The sequence below is a fragment of the Peromyscus leucopus genome, chromosome 5 (genome assembly GCF_004664715.2).
Source record: "Peromyscus leucopus breed LL Stock chromosome 5, UCI_PerLeu_2.1, whole genome shotgun sequence".
In the NCBI taxonomy this organism is placed as follows: domain Eukaryota; kingdom Metazoa; phylum Chordata; class Mammalia; order Rodentia; family Cricetidae; genus Peromyscus; species Peromyscus leucopus.
Window position 1 is genome coordinate 108,553,255 of NC_051067.1, and position 18,753 is coordinate 108,572,007.

Consider the following 18,753-nt stretch of genomic DNA (forward strand, 5'->3'; position numbering starts at 1 on the left):
TCTCCCTTTCCAACTTGATTTTGAGGCAAGATCTCTCTTGCATTTCCTGCTGGGCTGTATACTCCAGGCAAGCTGACCTGCAAGGTTCCAGAAGCCTCCCAGGGGGACTCTTCCACTCTGTGATCCTCCTCATGTCTCTGCCTCCCATGCCACTGTAGGAGTGCTGGGATCACAGACGCGTGCTGCCATTGCCAGCTCTACAGTGCCTTCTGAGTATCTGAACACAATCATCAGTCTTGCGTGGCAAGTGATTTTACCCACCTAGTCATTTCCCTGGCCCAGAATAATTTTATTATTTTATTTATTGATTTATTGATTGATTTGTTTGTTTGTTTATTATTTACTTTTTGGTTTTTCAAGTTTCTCTGTGTAACAGCCCTGGCTGTCCTGGAACTCACTCTGTAGACCAGGCTGGCCCCAAACTCACAGAGATCCACTTGCCTCTGTCTCCTGAGTGCTGGTTTAAAGATGTGTACCACCATTGCCCAACAAATATTTTTTTGAGATTTAATTTAATTTTTTATGTGTATGTTTGTTTGCTTGAATGTACATATGTGTACCATGTGTAAAGTCTCCACAGAGGCTAGAAGGACAGCATTTGAGCCCCTGGGACTAGAGTTAAAGACAGTTGTTAGCTGCCATGAGGGTGCTGGGAATTGAACCTGGGTCCTCTGGAAGAGCAGCCAGTGTTCTTAACCACTGAGCCATCTCTGTGGCCCCCAGGGTTTATTTTTTAGAGTAGTTTTAAGTTCACAACAAGATAACAAGATTTTGCATATACAGAGGTTTCTCATGTATCTCCTGTGCCCACATGTCCCTGGCCTCCCCATTACTACTACAGCAATACCTTTGTGACTTCTTTATCTCTATGTGTGTGTGTGTGTGTGTGTGTGTGTGTGTGTGTGTGTGTGTGTGTGTACATGCATGTGTCTTCTGGGGACTTAACCCTTCTACTGCTAGATGGGCAGTCTTTACCCCTGAGCTACATTCCAGGCCCCTTTGTTGTAATTGATGAATCTGCACCAACCCATCATTATCACTCAGAGTCTATAGCTGACATTAGAGTTCACTCTAGGTGTTGTGCAGTTAATAGGTTACACATGTCTACCATTCTAGTATCCCAGGACTAGATTCACTATCATACCTGTCCTCTGTACTCTGTCTAGTCATCTCTTTCTCACTTGTATCCTTTCAGTGGGCTTCTTCACTTTGTAGTATTTCTCCTTACTAATATTTCTCCATGTTTTTTCATGGCTTAATAGGTCACTTATAGTCCTGACTGATTTCCTATTGTCTTTTTTTAAAAGATTTATTTATTTATTATGTATATAGAAAAGGGCACCAGATCTCATTACAGATGGTTGTGAGCTACCATGTGGGTGCTAGGTATTGAACTCAGGTCCTCTGGAAGAGCAGTCGGTGCTCTTAACCTCTGAGCCATCTCTCCAGCCCATGATCTCCTATTGTCTTGACAAATCAGTTTATTTATCCATTTACCTTATAAAAGACATCTTGGTCATCACCAAGCTCTGAGAATAATGATTAGAGTAGCTTTATATAAACAGCCATCTGTAGGTTTTTCTGTGACATAAGTTTCTACCTCCCTTGGGTGAATGTCAAATGCAATGGCTGGCTGGGACAAGGGAGAAGTCTTTTCTTTATAAGAAATGGGCTGGGCGGTGGCGGCGCACGCCTTTAATCCCAGCACTCGGGAGGCAGAGCCAGGTGGATCTCTGTGAGTTCGAGGCCAGCCTGGTCTACAGAGTGAGTTCCAGGAAAGGCACAAAGCTACACAAAGAAACCCTGTCTCAAAAAAAAAAGAAAAAAAGAAAAAAGAAAAAGAAAGAAAAGAAAAAAAAGAAATGGATTCTTGGGACTGGGTTTATAGCTCAGTGGTAGAGCCCTTGCCTAGTATGAATTAAGCAAGACCCTAGGATTGCTTGGCAGTTCTGAATTAGAAAAAGAAAGACAAGAATAACAAAACCCTGTAATTCCATCACTTAGGAGGTAGAGGAAGTAGGGGAATCAGTCATTCATGGCCATGCTTAGCTGTGTATCCAGTTGGAGGCTAGCCTGGGCTAGCTGAGACCCCCATCTCAAAAGACAACTAGAGTGCTTGCCTTAGCATGCAGGAAGCCCTGAGTTTGATTTCCTAGCACTACATAAATTTGTCATGGTAACACATACCTATAATCCCAACCCTTGGGAATTGAAAGCAGGAAGAACAGAAGTCCAAGACCATCCTTAACAACATAGCAAGTTCAAAGGCCTGCCTGGGCTATATGAGTATATAAGACTCTGTCTCAAAAAAAAAAAAAAAAAAAAAAAAGACTTGATACTGCACATGTAAAATACTTAGAAGCGTCTGCAATTGCTAAGCTCCTGGGGGTTCTGGGTGGAATAGAGAGCGCTATATCCTCATGCATTGTCACTGTAGCTTTCAAAACATCAACGCATAGAGCAGCACTCTTGCTATGCAGTACCAGTCATTACGTTCTCGTGATGCTGAAGATGATGTAGACATAAGACACACGGACTTGACATTTGTTTCTTACCCCATCACTGATGCGGATTTCCTCCTTTGATAGGTGGTGGACTTTGTAGCAGCCACACTGCAGAGAGCATGTGCCAGCCTGGCCCATGCGGCAGAGAGCACCGTGGAGTCCCAGACACTGAGCATGTGCATGGGCCTGGTGGCCGTCATGCTAGGAGGAGCTGTTCAGGTGAGTTGGAAGTGTGAGTGAAACTTGAATTCTGAGTAGGGAAGAAGACCTGCTGCCTTTCTTCCATATCATCATGGAAAAAAAAGAATGATATTATATTCAGGAGAACCAGGATGGCCAACTTGGTATGTTAATGAGAATCATCCCTAACATAGATGGCAAGCATGCCACTTCACACTGACCTGCTGGAATGTCACTGTCGAAAAGACAGGGCTCTTTCCTACAAAGAACAAGCTTATTTTGGAAACACTGAGTATAGTGTTTGGTGCCTGAGGCAGACATTCAGTTCTCTGGCTCTCATTCTCCAAAGAGTTGGTGGGAAATCCTTAGCAACCTCTTGGCTGCTCAGATGGCATCTGTTTTGCAGAGTTCCACTTTAGCTCAGGATCCACCGTTTAGCCCATACAGTGCAGTACACTTAAGCCTGCTCCCAGTCACTTTTCTTTTTTCCTTTGAGACAGGGTTTCTCTGTATAGTTTTGGTGTCTGTCCTGGATCTCACTCTGTAGACCAGGCTGGCCTCGAACAGATCTGCCTGGCTCTGCCTCCCGAGTGCTGGGATCAAAGGCGTGCACCACCACCACCCGCCCCAGTCACTTTTAAGAATTTTGTTTTGTTTTTGTTTGAGGCAGAGTCTCACGTAGCCCAGGCTGGGCTTGAATTCAATATGACATTGATGATATTCCTTCCTACCTCCCAACACTGGGACTACAGGTGTGCACCACCATGGCCAGTTTAGCTTATGTGATTTTTACATAGTTAACTTGTGGTTTTTAAGCTCTATTTCTATTTTTAAATTGTGTGTATGTCTATGTGTACGTGAGTGCAGGTGTCTGCTGAGCTAGAAGATGGTGTCAGATCCTCTGGAGATGGATTTGCAGACAACTGTGAGCTGCCCGATGTGGGTCCTGAGAACCAAACACAGGTCCTTTGCGAGAGCAGTCCACTGAGCCATCCCTCCAGCCCTAGTTTATAATTTTTTAATTTATTCATTTAACCATTATTGATTACATATTTGCCACATGATAGATACTGAGCTAAAGATCTGGGAATATGGTAGTGGATAAGACAGACATGGCTTATACCTCATACCACAGTCCAGGGAGGGAGGCATACCCAGAATGACTGTTTTAAAAATATGATTAGAATTGAGTGGAATGCCTCAAAAGAAGAGGGCGGGGGGACCATGAGAACATAACATCTAAGCTAGGCTGAGAGGTCTTTAGTGAGCCAAGGTAATTTCACTAAGACTTGAAGCAGAAATAGGTGTTTGAGTGTGGCCTGTATAGAACAGGTGGAAGAAACCCTTTCAGTTAAGGAAACGCGTGACAAAGGCTCAGAACCAGAGAAAAGCTTGGTTTTCTTGAGCACTGGTGGAAAGCCGGTGTGTCTGAGTTGTAGCGCCCTGGAGACAGCTGGCGAAGGGAAAGGATAGGCAGAGCTGGATTATGCTTGTGGGTGTGACTGGTCAAGTTTGGAGACCACAGGAAAAACAGCGGTCTCAGAGCAGGTATTATGAAATCAAACTCAACACCCGTGAGCAAGGAGCCCTTGGGGAATGTATTTTGAGTTCGAGCATTCAAATCTGATTTGATTCTTGATCTATTGGGATTTGCCTCTCTCTAGACTTAATTTTTCCCTCTGTGTTTCTGGAAATCGGACCCAGGACCTTCCCCTTCCCCGTGTTACATCTCCAACATTCTAACAAGCACACTCAGCCAGCAGCCTGTGTCCCAGACTACAACATTATATCTCAGTGTCAAAAGGTGGAACACTCCTGCCTGTTCTTAAGGAGAAGAAATATTTTATCTGGGCTAGTTGTCAATGTGAATCCCATTTCTCCCTGGATTTCTTTAGTATTCTTAATTTTATATTTCACATGTCATTTGAGAAAATAAGCTTTTGGCTAAGGTTCCAGAGCCATATTAGATGTAACAAGGAAGGCTTCACAGATGGAATAGCTTAAGTTGGATTGTTACTGGATTTAATTAGCTTAGTTGAGTTTTGTTTTTCTGATTGAATATTAATTTGGATAGTTTCTATAAATTGAAAGCATGGATTATGTGTCTGTGTTGTATCTTTTTATTTAGTTCTTATTTCAGACAATATAACAAATCACAGAACTCCCCCATCGCTCCTCCAGAAGCCTGTTGTTGGAGGCTGCCTGTATTCACTGGCCAGGCCTGACTTGCTGTACCTGCACAGCCCATGCCCATCCCTGCCCTCCTGTGAGCCACCCTGACCCATCACTGTATCCTGGGCTCCTTGACTGTACAGTTGAAGGGAACAAAACCACATCACCCTCTTCTGCCCAAGATTTGCTAATTTTTGTTTGTTTGTTTTGTTTCCTGCTTGATTCATGCGTTTACAAGTTCTTTTTCTTTTTTCTTTCTTTCTTTTTTCTGTTTTTTTGAGACAGGTTTCTCTGTGTAGACCTGGCTGTCCTAGAACTTGCTCTGAGACCACTGACTCAGAAATCTGCCTGCCTCTTTCTCCTGAGTGCTGGGATTAAAGGCATGTACTACCATGCCAAGCAAGGGCTTCTTTTTTACATTTTATTTTAGATTTATTTTATTTATGTATATGAATGTTTTACCTCCATGTGTGTATGTGTACCACGTGTGTGCCCGGTGCCCAAGGAGCTCAGGAGAGGGTTGTAGGCTTCCCTGGGACTGGAGTTTGGATGGTTCCAAGCCTCCATATGGGTGCTGGGAATTGAATCCGGTTCTCTGGAAGAGCAGCTGGTGCTCTTAACCGCAGAGCTATAGTAATGCTAGGTTTGTCTTGTATTCACAAGAAAGTCACACTTGGAAACTGTGCTGTTAAGTGACGACGATCACTCTAAGTCTTTGCTGTAGGGCCTAGAACACCATGCTCTGCATCGTCCCTGTTAGGAGTCATTGTTCTGGCTAATGAAACAGAATCTAACAGCATCGGGGCCCTTCTTCATTCCTTTCTAGTTCATGTAATTAAGGTGACTTAAAACATCGTGTCTGGGAAGAGGAGTTAATTTGGAGAAAGTGCAGGTTTAAGATTGCTAACAACACGACTGTAATTCCATACTCATTTTCTAAATTCCAGGTTTGGTCATCAGTAAAAGTATTACATTGGGGAGTCTTTCCTGTCCCCCCAGGAAGCAGTTTCTGCTTGGTGTTGCAGAGCTGGTGTGCCCACTATTGCCCTGGTTGGTGAAGCTGAGCAGACCATTCTGGCCTTAGAATAAACTGAGGCTATGTTGTGCCAGGGCAGCAATGGGGTGTATATTAAAGGCTGGACTCCTAACCTTTAAGCCAGATTTCATAGTGAGGTTTATTACTGAGAGGCCAAAGGCATCTCTTCTCTCTAAAGACAGTTGTCTAGTTTCCCTTGTTCCATGCTATTTACGTCATCTTGTCTCGTTCCTTTCCCTTGTTTCTTCCATTCATTCTTTCTTTCTACCTTCCTTTCTTTGCCAAAGGCCGTTGCTTTAACTCCTTCACTGGGCTGGACACTCTCTCTATAGAACATCATTCATTCTTAACTGCTGTTGCCTCTCGAGCAGGCATTTCCTGCTTTCTGCTCATTATTAATAAGCCTGCTACAGCAGCTAATAAACAGCATGAATGGATGGAAAAATGGCAGGAAGAAAAAAGAAAGGAAAAGAGTAATTTTAACTAATGAGGCAGGTTTGGTTTTTTCTTTTGTTTTTTTTTTTTTTACTTTTTTTCTTTTTTAATGTTTATCAAAGGACATAGGCTTTTAAAAGTTTAAAAACACTGCCCTCTCCCTTAATGGGCATCTGCGGACCTCAGTAAACCATGGATGTGTTGGGAACATTAGTCATGTGTTGCTACAGGGAAAGGAGATCCACACATAGTGTTTTCACAGGCTTCTTGCTTATTATCCCCTAGGTAACCTGAGTGTTTTCTCAGAATTTCAAGCATTAATAGGTAGGTGGTCACTGCCTGAAAAATCCCTTATTTAGAAAGCACAGTGTAGTGGGTAGCCATTCCAGCTTTGACCTGGAAGTCCCAGCCCCGCCTTGTAGGCGTGACCATTACCAAAGCCTCAGTGGGGATTGGAACTTCCAGATCCAAGCTGGAATGGCTACCCACTACATCTCCCTCCCCCTTTTGTCTAAATAAGAAGGTTCTAACCTAATACAAGACTATATACAAAGGAATGGTTATCAAATATTGTCCAGGAGTAATGAGGGATAATGACCTAGATAAGATGGAACTACAATCAATGCAAACAATATCAAGCAAGAAACACATACTAAAATCCAGAGACGTCTAGAGCGTGGGGAAATGGCATGTTACAAAGTTCCAACCCCCATTGAGGCTTTGGTAATGGTCACGCCTACAAGGCGGGCTTGGGACTTCCAGGTCAAAGCTGGAATGGCTACCCACTACAGCACAGTCCCTTCAACCAGGACCCTGCACAAGCTAAGCTACTGCTCTTAGCTTGCTATGTCCCTCGCCTTAGTTTTGAATCTCCATGTGACCATTTGTACATCAAAAGCCACAGGAAGATCCAGGGGTCTTGCTCTGTCACTCTCTGCCTGTTCCCTTGAAGTGGAGCCTCTCATTGTCTCCACCTCCCAGCCCTGAGGTAGCAGGCACACATGTGGCCATTCCCAGCTTTTTACATGGGTGCTGGGGATTCAAACTCAGGACCTCGTGCTTACACAGTGAGTGTTCTTACCTGCCAAATCGTCTGCTCAGCCCCCAATTTTACATCTTTTCAGAAAATAATCTTTCAGTGTCAGTAAGATGGCTCAGCAGGCAAAGGCATTTGCTGCACAGACCTAAAGACCTGAGTTCAATCCTCTGAACCCATGTAAAAGTGGAGGGAGAGAGCCAGCACCACAAAATTGCCCTCTGACCTACACATGCATGAAGAGGCACTGTGTCCTGGGCATACCCGAGTACACATGTGCACATACACATGCACAATAAATTAAATAAGTTTTAAAATGATCTTTTAGTTAGATAAGGACTAGTTGTCTCCCAGTACCTTTTGCTATTGAGATTAAGCCATCTAAAAATGGAATTATCTTCATTGTGTTCATTTATAAACATTGTTAAAGATTTTCAGAGCCTTATATAAATTTTATAAAATTATTTCTGTTGTTACCAGTGTCCTGTGAAGTTTTATTTTATTTATTTATTTATTTATTTATTTATTTATTTATTTATTTAATTTTTAACCTGCTTTAAACTAGACTTGATGTAGTGCTTTCAAGATCTAGAATCTGGCCAGGTATGGTGGCACACACCATTAATCCCAACACTTGGGGTGTTGGAGGGGCGTGCAGAGGCAGGCAGATCTCCATAAGTTCAAGGACAGCCTGGCCTTCATGGTGAGTTCCAGGACAGCCAGGGCTCTGTAGAGAGAACCAGTCTCAAAAACAAAAACCACAAAGTAGCCGGGCAGTGTTGGCTCACACCTTTAATCCCAGCACTCGGGAGGCAGAGGCAGGCAGATCTCTGTGAGTTCGAGGCCAGCCTGGTCTACAGAGTGAGTTCCAGGACAGATAGAGCTGTTACATAGAGAAACCCTATCTCAAAAAGCAAAAACAAGCATACAAAAAAACCCAAACAAAACAAAAAGATCTAGAATCTTTCAGGACTGCTAACATCCAAAAACCTAGCAGAAATAAGTATTTTTTGAAAGATTCATTTATTATCTATTTGTATGTGTGTGTAAGAGTGTATGTGCACATGTGTGCACCTGTGTGTGTGTGTGGAGGCCAGAACAGGGTATGAAGTGTCCTCCTGTATCACTCTTTACTTACTGCTTTGAGGCAGGATCTCTCTGCTAGGCTAGAAGCCAGGGAGTTCCAATAATCCTCCTGTCTCCACCCTACTTGGAGCTGGGATTACAGGTGTGCATGGAAAGTGTAGCTTCTCATGTGGATGCTGGGATTCAAACTCTGGTCCTCTTGATTGTGCAGCAGGTGCTCTTAACTCTGAGCCACCTCTCCAGTCCCAGCAAGCAGTATTAAAGGAGGATGTTAGTCAAAAGTTTAATTTTTATATTCCAAAATATGATTTTTTTGTTCATTATATTTTCCTTTTGAGACAGAATCCCAGGGTGTTCTATAGCTCATTATGTAGCCTTAGCTGGCCTAGAACTCAGGGTAATCCTCCTGCTCCAGTCTCCCCATTGTGATGACAGACATGAGATTATGGCTTATTCACTTTACACTTAACTGTATTCTGGTTTACGATTCTAGGCATCAAATGTAGGAACTAATCAGCACTTTATCTCAGGGATACAGATGTGTGTGTTCATTAACTTACAAACGTGCCTGTATGTGGCCAGTGTTCAATAAATGTTAGCTGTAATTATTTAACAAATAGTTCTTAAGTGTTTGTCCTAGGCAGTGTGCTGATTACACCATGAACATGGCATGATTCTTGTCCCTTTATTCACTTATTAACATTTTCCACATAAATTTTGACTTACTGTTTTTCAATTTTCATTTTATAGTTGAAGTCCAGTGATTTTGCAGTTCTGAAGCAGCTGCTGCCTCTGTTGGAGAAGGTCTCTAATACATACCCTGACCCTGTCATCCAAGAACTCGCTGTTGATCTCCGAATTACCATCTCTACTCATGGAGCCTTTTCCACTGAGGCTGTAAGCACAGCTGCCCAAAGGACCCTGGACAAAAAAGACCCGAAATGGAAAAGAGAAGAACAGCAACAAACCAGTCATGACACACCCACAGAAGTAGCTCAGAACCGCCCTGAACAAGAGCAGGACCCCCCAAGAACAGGCCAGGAGTCCAGTGAGCCACCTAGAGGTGTAACCACAGAACAGTTGCGGGAGGTTCTTTTATCAGCCTGTGATCCCCAGATTCCAACCCGGGCTGCTGCTCTGCGTACTCTTTCTCGCTGGGTGGAGCGGAGAGAAGCCAGAGCCCTCGAGGAACAAAAGAAGCTTCTCCAGGTGAGTAGCACACTGCCCAGACACATGGACAGACATTCAGTTCGGGTTTTTGAGACAGGATCTCACTGTGGAGCCCTGGTTGGCCTGGAACTCACAGAGTTCCACCTGTCTCTGCCTCCTGAGTGCTGGGATTTAAGGCATGAGCCACCATGACCAGCCTAATTCAGGTGTCTTTTAAACATTGACCGTGTGTCAAGCACTGTCTTAGATTATCCTCCAGGAACTTAAATTGTTGAGAAATCAGATTGAGGTAGGAAGGGTGTGGAAGACCACATAGGGCTGCTCAATTGAACATGAATAGAGTGCCAGGATTTTTATATATGAGCAATGTGGTGGGTAGTCAGGGGGAAAAAGGTTGATTTTCATAGGACTTTAACACACTGACCAAGTGTGAGCGTGTAACGGACAGGCAGTGGGCCAGCATAAGCCAATTCGCAGAGATGGGCAGGTACCCTTCCTAGGGAAGCCTCACCTTGAGTGGGTCCCTCTTAGAGCAGCATTGGATCTATCGGGTCTCCTCCACTCTTTGTTGTCCATCACAACAAAAAAGTTGTCCTTGATGTTCTAGACTGACGAGTGCATACTGCTTAGGATCTTTCCCTTTTCTGGAAGTCTTTGGGACTTGAGTGAGGGCTACAGTAAGAACAAGGGGTGTGGAAACTTCTGTCTGAGACCCAATCTCAACTCCTGGGTAGCACACTCAACCTTTCTGAGCCTTGGTAGTGATGATGGTGATCTAGCTATTTGTCTAGCCCTTTGACTGCAAATTATAATTCTGATGGAAAACATTTATTTTAGTTAGTACGATACTGGAAGTATTGTATAATAATGCCTGCTCTTTGTTGAACCAACCCATGTACCCTACTGAGACTTTCTCTCATCCTCACAACTGCAATGTTGTGTTAGCCTCATCTTATAGATGAAGTGAAGACATACTCCAAGGATTTTTCTGGCAGGGAAATAATATTGAAACTCACAAATCTTCTTTGAGTGACTGTTATCCCGCAAACATCCTGTGGAATGCTAGTTTAGATAGTGCATGCTGGAATCACCTTTGGAATTTCCTTTAACTGCATTTAATCTTCATCTGCTATGTTTACCAAGTTCTGCCAATTATTTTTTACTAAGAACTTCACAAAAATGGCTCTTACTTGTGATTTGTGTGTGTGTGTATGTGTGTGATGCGTGTGTATGTCTGTGTGTGCAGGTGTAGAGGCCAGACGTCAGCACTGGGTGTCCTCCTCTGTCACTCTACATCTTATCTTGAGAGAGTCTCTCACTGGACCTGGAACTCCCGGTTGGTTAAACTGGCTACCTATCAAGCTTCTGTGGTCCTTCTGTCTCCACCTGTCGGTGCTGAGCTTTGAAAAGGATGCCGAACATCTTCAGGTCTTCATACTTGCACAGCGGGTGCTTTCCCCACCCAAGTCATCTTCCTAGCCCCGATCCATCTCTTGTTTTGTTTTTCTTTTTTTCTGTTTTTTGAGACAAAGTCTCAGGTAGCCCAGGCAATTCTTGAACTTGGTACATAGCCAAGGGTGATCCTGAAACCTGGATCTTCTTGACTTGTCTCCAAAGGGCTAGGTTTACAAGTATGTCCCGTCATGCCAGACTTATTTTTTGAATTTTTGAAATGGAGTCTCATGTAGCCCAGGCTGACTTTGAACTCCTGATCATCTGCCTCTACCTCTCAAGTTCTGGGATCACAGGTATGCACTACCACACTCTTGTCCCTTTTATTTTTTAAATTAGTGTTTGGTTATCATGCAAGGAAATGGGTTTTTTGTTACATTTAAATTTGTATTTTGTGCAGTGGGATGGGTGAGGGGTGTGGGCACCACAGTGAGTATGTGGTGATCGGAGAACCAGTTGTAAGGAGCTGCTTCCAGGGACTGAGCCCAGATCGTCTGCCTCAGCAGCAGCCACCTTTACTTGTTCCTGGCTCACTGGCTTCCTGTCTCCTTTTGATTCAGTCCAGGACCCCAGTTTGTGGAGGAGTGCCACCCACAGTTAGGGTGGGTCTTCCACCTCATTGAATTCAATCTAGAAATCCCCTCACAGATGTGCCCAGAGGTTTGTTTCTGTGGTGACTAAATCTCATCAAGTTGGCAATCAGGATTAGCTATCGTCCCTCCCACAGATGTCCTCCTGGTCCCCATCTCAACTCTTTTTTTTTTTTTTTTCAAGACGGGGTTTCTCTGCGTAGCTTTGCGCCTTTCCTGGAACTCACTCTGTAGACCAGGCTGGCCTCGAACTCACAGAGATCTGCCTGGCTCTGCCTCCCGAGTGCTGGGATTAAAGGCGTGCGCCACCACCGCCCGGCCCCCCATCTCAACTCTTGCTGACCCCTTTCTTCCCACAAACGAAACCCATGCTTTCATGGCATGTATATTTTATAACCTTCTCTGTTCCTCTCTTTCCTCGGCCTTTTAGACCTCTTGTCTTAGTTAGGGTTTCTATTGCTGTGACCAAAAGCAACTTTGAGGAGAAAAGGGTTTGTTTGGCTTGCATATCCTAGGTCACAGTCCATTTAGGGAAGTCAAGGCAGCAGCTTAAGGTAGAACTGTAGAGTCAGGCAAAAACTATGGAACAGTTCTGCTTACTGGCTTGCTCCCCTTGGCTTGCTCAGCTAGCTTTCTTACAGCACCCAGGACCACCTGCTCAGGGGTGACACCACCCACGTGGACTGGGCCCTCCCACATCAGTTATTGATCAAGAAAATGCCTCCAACTTTGCCTACAGGCCGAACTGATGATAGACATTTTCTCAATTGAGAGTCCCTCTTCCCAGATAACCCCAGCTTGTGTCAAGTTGACAATAAAATAAAATAAAATAAAATTGAATAGCCCGGACACCTGTCAGTTCTTTTTCTGTGAAGACTTGAGAATATTTCCTATTTTTTGTTCTCCTGGCTGTTACTTTGTATTGTGTCCTTCACTCCAGATGCAACCCCAATGTCTTCTAGTCATCATCCCGTCTAGACTCATCTTCATCTCTCCCACAGTAGTGTAGACACCGGTAGCATGAAGTTGAAATCAAGACTTTGTCGAGCAAAGGACACTGAGTGGTATATGAGTAGGCATGCCTACCTTCCCTAGACAGCAAGTGGAGAAACGTGAGCACATGCTGCTGTCTTTCCCTTGCTCCCATGGTAGGGCTGAAATTTAACATGCCATCATAGTGTCTTCTAGGTAGACCACACTGCATTTGACACCCTGACAAGTTCCTAATTTGGGAAAGAAGGAGAGTAGTTTGTTAGCAATATCAATCACGGGGCTACAATTTGCAAGGTTTTTAGGAAGTAGAATAGACATAAAATTACCTCTGTAATAATAACATCTCTGTCTCCCTTGTAACCCCATGTGCTGTGTTAGCTCAGGGGAAAGCATCAGAATATATCTGGTCACCTATGTTGAAAATGTTTTCCACCATGGGCTAGCACAGAAAAATGTTGAGGATTGTTCTTCTTAAAAAGGTTTATGGATAGCATTGTGTGTGAATATGATGTATATGCTGCAGTGTGTTTGTGGAGGTCAAAGGTTAACACTGAGAGTTGGTTTTCTTCTTCCACCATGGGATCCAGGGATCAAACTCAGGTTCTCAGGTTTGCACATCAAGTGTTTACCTGTTGATTATTCTTATGTGTTGATTTCCACAACTAGTACTGGCATATACTTGATGACTTCAAGAAATTCCTTCCCGGGGGGCTGGAGAGATGGCTCAGCGGTTAAGAGCACTGACTGTTGTTCTTCCAGAAGACCCGCGTTCAATTCCTAGCACCCACATGGCAGCTCACAACTGTCTGTAACTCCAACATCTGGCACCCTCACACAGACATACACGCAGACAAAATACCAGTACACATTACAAAAAAAAAAAAAAAAAAAAAAAAGAAGTTCCTTCCCCCTAGTCCCTCCGGCTCCCTTTAAACTGTTAGTGGAATTGGACTTCAAGCAAATAAACCATTTTCCCCACAAGGTTGGTTCTATGTCAGACCAATTTCTGCCAAGAAGAAAAGCATTACTCCTCTGAGACAGCGGATAAAGGGGCTCCGTGTCTTTTTGCTCTTTGAGAATCATCTTACCCTGTTTTGTGCTTCCAGATATTCTTGGAGAACTTGGAGCACGAGGACACTTTTGTGTATCTATCTGCAATTCAGGGTAAGTTTGTGGGCCAGAGATGGCATCATGTGTACTTGAGGGGTACAACCACAAGATATAACTGGTGATTTTGTCCATCTTTCTGCTTCCTGAGTGGGGTACTCTGAGTGATAAAAGCAGCATTCCTAGAATTTCCAAAGGGTTCTTACAGAGTTTCAGTGTCTCATAGTGATGAAGATTTATGTTAACTTTATCATTCTACAGATTAAAGCCCATTTCCTTGGTTGGAGAGGTAAAGAACGGTTTATACATAAACTCTTACAATGTAACCTTTTCTGGGGCTAGTGAGATGGTGCAGCAGGTAAAGGCACAGGCCCTAAGCCTGAGGATCCACACAGTGGGAGGGGAGAACTGATTCCTGCAAGTTGTCCTCTGATCTCCCGTGGGGCACACATGTGCTTGTACACACACACACACACACACACACACACACACACGCCACGAAGTTTTGTGTTTTCAAATGTTTTAGGTTTCATTTTAATAGCTTCTGTTTTGTTATTTTTGGTGGTTTTTTTCTGGTTTTGTTTTTGGAGTGTGTGTGTGTGTGTGTGTGTATATGTGTATGTGTGTGTGCGTGCATTTATACAATCACACTCGAGTGCTAGGGAGTAAATTCAGGTCCTCACACATTCACAAGTAAGCACCAGTAACTATACCCCAACTTCAGCTTCAGATATTTAGTATTTCTTCATTAAAAGAATATATACGTAGATGGAGTAGAGAGCTGACTCAGCAGCTGGGTGCACACTGCTCTTACAGAGAACTAGAGTTTGGTTCCCAGCATCCATGTTAGCCAGCTCACAATGACGTGTAACTCTAGCTCCAGAGGATCTGGTGCCCTCTTTTGGCTCCTGTGGGTACCCATATACACATAAATAAATAATAAAATAAATAATAAAAAAACAAAACAAACATGGAGCCAGACGTGGTGGCACACACCTTTAATCCAGCATTCAGGAAACTGAGGCAGGTGGATCTATGCAATTTCCTGGTCTACAGAGTGAGTTTCAGGACAGCTGGGACTCTGGAGGCAGACTGCTTAGGTACACTGCTCCTCAGCTGAACAGACTTGGCCAATGTCTTAACTCTTATCTGTTAAAATGGAACTGGGTGTGTGCATTAGTGGTTCTTCCTCCTTGTTACAACAAAATACCTATTGACCAAAGCACCTTAAGAAAGGAAGTGTGGGCCGGGCGGTGGTGCGCACCTTTAGTCCCAGCACTCGGAAGTCAGAGGCAGGTGGATCTCAGTGAGTTTGAGGTCAGCCTGGCCTACGAGTGAGTTCCAGGACAGCTAGGGCTACACAAAAATAAATAAATAAATAAAGGAAGGAAGGAAGGAAGGAAGGAAGGAAGGAAGGAAGGAAGGAAGGAAGGAAGGAGTGTCTGCTTGGCTCACAGAGTATAGTCCACCATGGTGGGAAGGGCATGGCAGTAGGTGAAAAGAGAATTAAGGGAGACAAAATGACCACCCCGGAGGTAAGAGGACAAGTAGGAGAGTTGAGAGTTTCCAGAGAGAGTTAATGGCTTGCAGCTGTGGAGGTCAGACAGTCTGGGCTCAGGCAGTGCGCAGGAGGCCCCATGAGGCTACAGGACATGGAGTGACACTTAAGGAAGCCAGAGAAATCAATGATGGAGAACCAGGACACCTCTCAATGTAAGTCTCAGAAACCAAGTCACCTGTGCTTTTCCAAGGAGATGTTGTCTGCAGACTTTCTTGCCTGTTTTCAGATCTGGGTGTTTGGAAGTGGTGGTGTGTCCTTCTAGCCTGGCGGCCTTGCTGTTGGGAAAAGCTTGGCTGATTAACCATGGAGCTCGTTAGCCTCTGGGATCCTCTATAAAACTGCAGCTGCTGCTGTTGTTTGTTTTCAATGGTTTTAATTGGTGTGCTAATCAGTTAGTAACTAATTTGGTGATGAAGAACAGGGCAGGTAGGGGTAGGTGGAATTTCTGTTCTCACCTCCCCAAGATGGACCAGATTGAATTAATTGATGTTTTTGGTGTCTGTGATAGGCACTTAAAAGCCGAGGCCTTAGGTGACTTTCTCATTAAGAAAAGCAGGAGATGAATTTTCCCACTTGTGCGACGCTTGCACAGGCCCAAGTCTCTCCAACAAGCTGTCTGGTCCTTTGTGAAGGGGTCCTGGGAGTTGCTCTGGGTGATGCATTCAGTTTTTTTCTAATGTTACCTGCTTATTATTCTGTCTTGTTTTCTTTTTTTTTTTTTTTTTTTTTTTTTTTTTTATATTTTTTTTTTTTTTTTTACATACTGTCCTATTCTCCCCCCCCCCCCCCCCCCGCCCCCCTCCCCCCCTCCACTCCCCCGGACTGTGATACTTGTAATGTCCAAGTCAGTCTTCCATTCGTTTGATTTTGTTTACACTTCATGCTGACAGACTTGGTCATGTAGTTCTACTGATCACCAGTCTGTCTCACTTTAGATGATCATTTAGCTTTTTTTTTTTTTTTTTTTTTTTTTTTTTTTTTTTTTTTTTTTTTTTTTTTTTTTTTTTTTTTTTTTTTTTTTTTTTTTTTTTTTTTTTTTTTTTTTTTTTTTTTTTTTTTTTATTTTTTTTTTTTTTTTTTTTTTTTTTTTTTTTTTTTTTTTTTTTTTTTTTTTTTTTTTTTTTTTTTTTTTTTTTTTTTGATTTTTTTTTTTTTTTGGTACATCTTCACCAATTCTGTCTGCAGTCCAGACAGAGAGCAGAGAGGGGCTGAGTACACTCATTCCTCCAGTAGATATCTAGTCTTGTCTTCTTGAAGAATTCTTGCTACATGTGTTAGCTATTCATGTAGCAGTCTAAGAAATAAATACCTGAACAGTTAAGCTTGACTTTTGTGAAAAGACGTCTACATATCTGCTATTCATACTGGGAAAGTGCTGGTCTATTAGCTGTCCTAGCAGCTGCTTCAGATAGAAAACTGTGTATAAAGTTGCTGATTTCATGCTGAGGGTACTGGCACACACCTTTGATTCTAGCACCAGGAGGCAGAGGCAGGTGAATCTTTGTGATTTTGAGGTCAGTCTGGTCTTCATAGTGTTTGAGGTCAGCCTGGTCTACATAGTGAATTTGAGGCCAGCTGGGGCTACTGAGGGATATCCTGTTACAAAAAAATAAATAAATAATTTTTTTTTTTAAGACAGGGTTTCTCGGTGTAATAGTTCTGGCTGTCGCCGGGCAGTGGTGGCGCACGCCTTTAATCCCAGCACTCGGGAGGCAGAGCCAGGCGGATCTCTGTGAGTTCGAAGCCAGCCTGGCTACCAAGTGAGTTCAGGAAAGGCGCAAGCTACACAGAGAAACCCTGTCTCAAAAAAACCAAAAAAAAAAAAAAATAGTTCTGGCTGTTCTGGAACTCGCTTTGCAGACCAGTCTAGCCTTGAACTCACAGAGGTTCGCCTGCCTCTGCACCCCAAGTGCTGAGATTAAAGGGTTGTGCCACTACCACCTGGCCAAATTTTTTTTTGATAAGGAAATGTATGCAAAGTTGTATCTCTCCCCAAATAGGAGTTAAGATATGTCTTTGATTATCCCTTAATGTGTTGAGGGTTTAGGGGAGTGTTTTTAGTGTGTGTGTGTGTGTGTTTTGCACATGGGGGGTGCACATGAATACATACAAGTATGCATATGTACACATATATATGGAAGCCAGAAGGTAACACTGGTTACCTTTGTTGGTTTCTCCTACTTTATTTACTGAAACAGGGTCTCTAACTGAACCTGGAGCCCCCTGACTTGACTAATCTAACTGGTCAGCCCCCTCCAGGGATTCTCTGCCTCTGTCACCTAACTGCTAGGATTACAGGTAGCCACCATATCCACCCAGCTTTTATGTGGGTCTTGGGGATCCGAACTCTGGCCCTCATGCTTGCATGGCCAGTGTCTTACCTACTGAGCCACCTCCTCGGCCTGTACTGAGAAACTCAAGGGCACGCCATTGTTGTCCAGTAGTGAATGTGATAGACACATGAAGAGTGATCTTCTTCAGTAAGCTCTTAGAGCCAGACAATGTATCCAGCTGTGGATCTGCTCAATTGTCTTCAAAGTCATGTCCTTGAAGAACAGTCTGCATTTCAGGGGTCCCAGTGACCCCTCTGCGTGTCAAAAGAACTGTTGGCTGTGCTAGTGTTGTTTGGGGGAAGAGTGTTGGCCTTGAACCTGGGGCCTCTTTCATGCTAAAGAGACACACAACTGCTGAGCTACACTCTTAGGCCCAAAATGAGGGAGGGAGGGAGGGAGGGAGAGAGGAGGGAGGAAGGAAGGAAGGAAGGAAGGAAGGAAGGAAGGAAGGAAGGAAGGAAGGAAGGAAGGAAGGAAGGAGAGAGAAAGAGAGAAAGAGAAACCTATACCCTGAGCCAAGGCATGGGGGTGAAAGTATGCTATTGTGTAAGGGAAGGGATAGACATTTTGACATGCCCAGGCAAATCACAGCCTTTTCCACCCTTTTTCGTTTCCATTTCTTTCAAAAGAACCAAAGGGAGCGAAGGCAAAAGGCACAGAGGGGAGATGAGTGTGTATACAAGATGACAGGATTTTTACAGTTTCCACCTAAGCAGAACTACGAGCCTTAACTTGTCAGGCACCAAGCTCTGTCTTGTTCTCAGATTTCTACCTCAAGTAAAGGAAGTTAGGAAACCATTAGCTGAAAATAATTCTCTCTCCCGTGAAGGATCATCTCATTAGATCTGGTGTGGAAATTTGGAATGTGGTCCTGTGAAGTTTGCCTTCTCCATTTATGTCCTTGAAACAGGAAGATTTCTTTCTGCTCTGACCGGGTTTCTGTAGTGCCTGTCTGACAAGCACTTTTGGAGTGTCTCTCCTGTATGTGCTCAGTGAAGTCATGAGGTCGGCCGGGAAGTAGACATTATCCTCACCCTTTAGAACTTATTTGAGATATAATTTACTTTCCTAAAATATCCCAACTTAAACAATGTGATT

General features: G+C 43.6%; 1 protein-coding gene across 1 annotated transcript in view; it reads left to right on the top strand.

Annotated features, from left to right (window-relative positions):
- Tango6 (transport and golgi organization 6 homolog) overlaps positions 1-18,753 on the top strand; it is a 170,298-nt gene that overhangs the window by 50,492 nt on the left and 101,053 nt on the right. Inside the window, 3 exon segments of the mRNA XM_028857728.2 lie at positions 2,589-2,723; positions 9,200-9,658; positions 13,761-13,818. Of these exon segments, the coding sequence (XP_028713561.1) occupies positions 2,589-2,723; positions 9,200-9,658; positions 13,761-13,818 (652 nt within the window).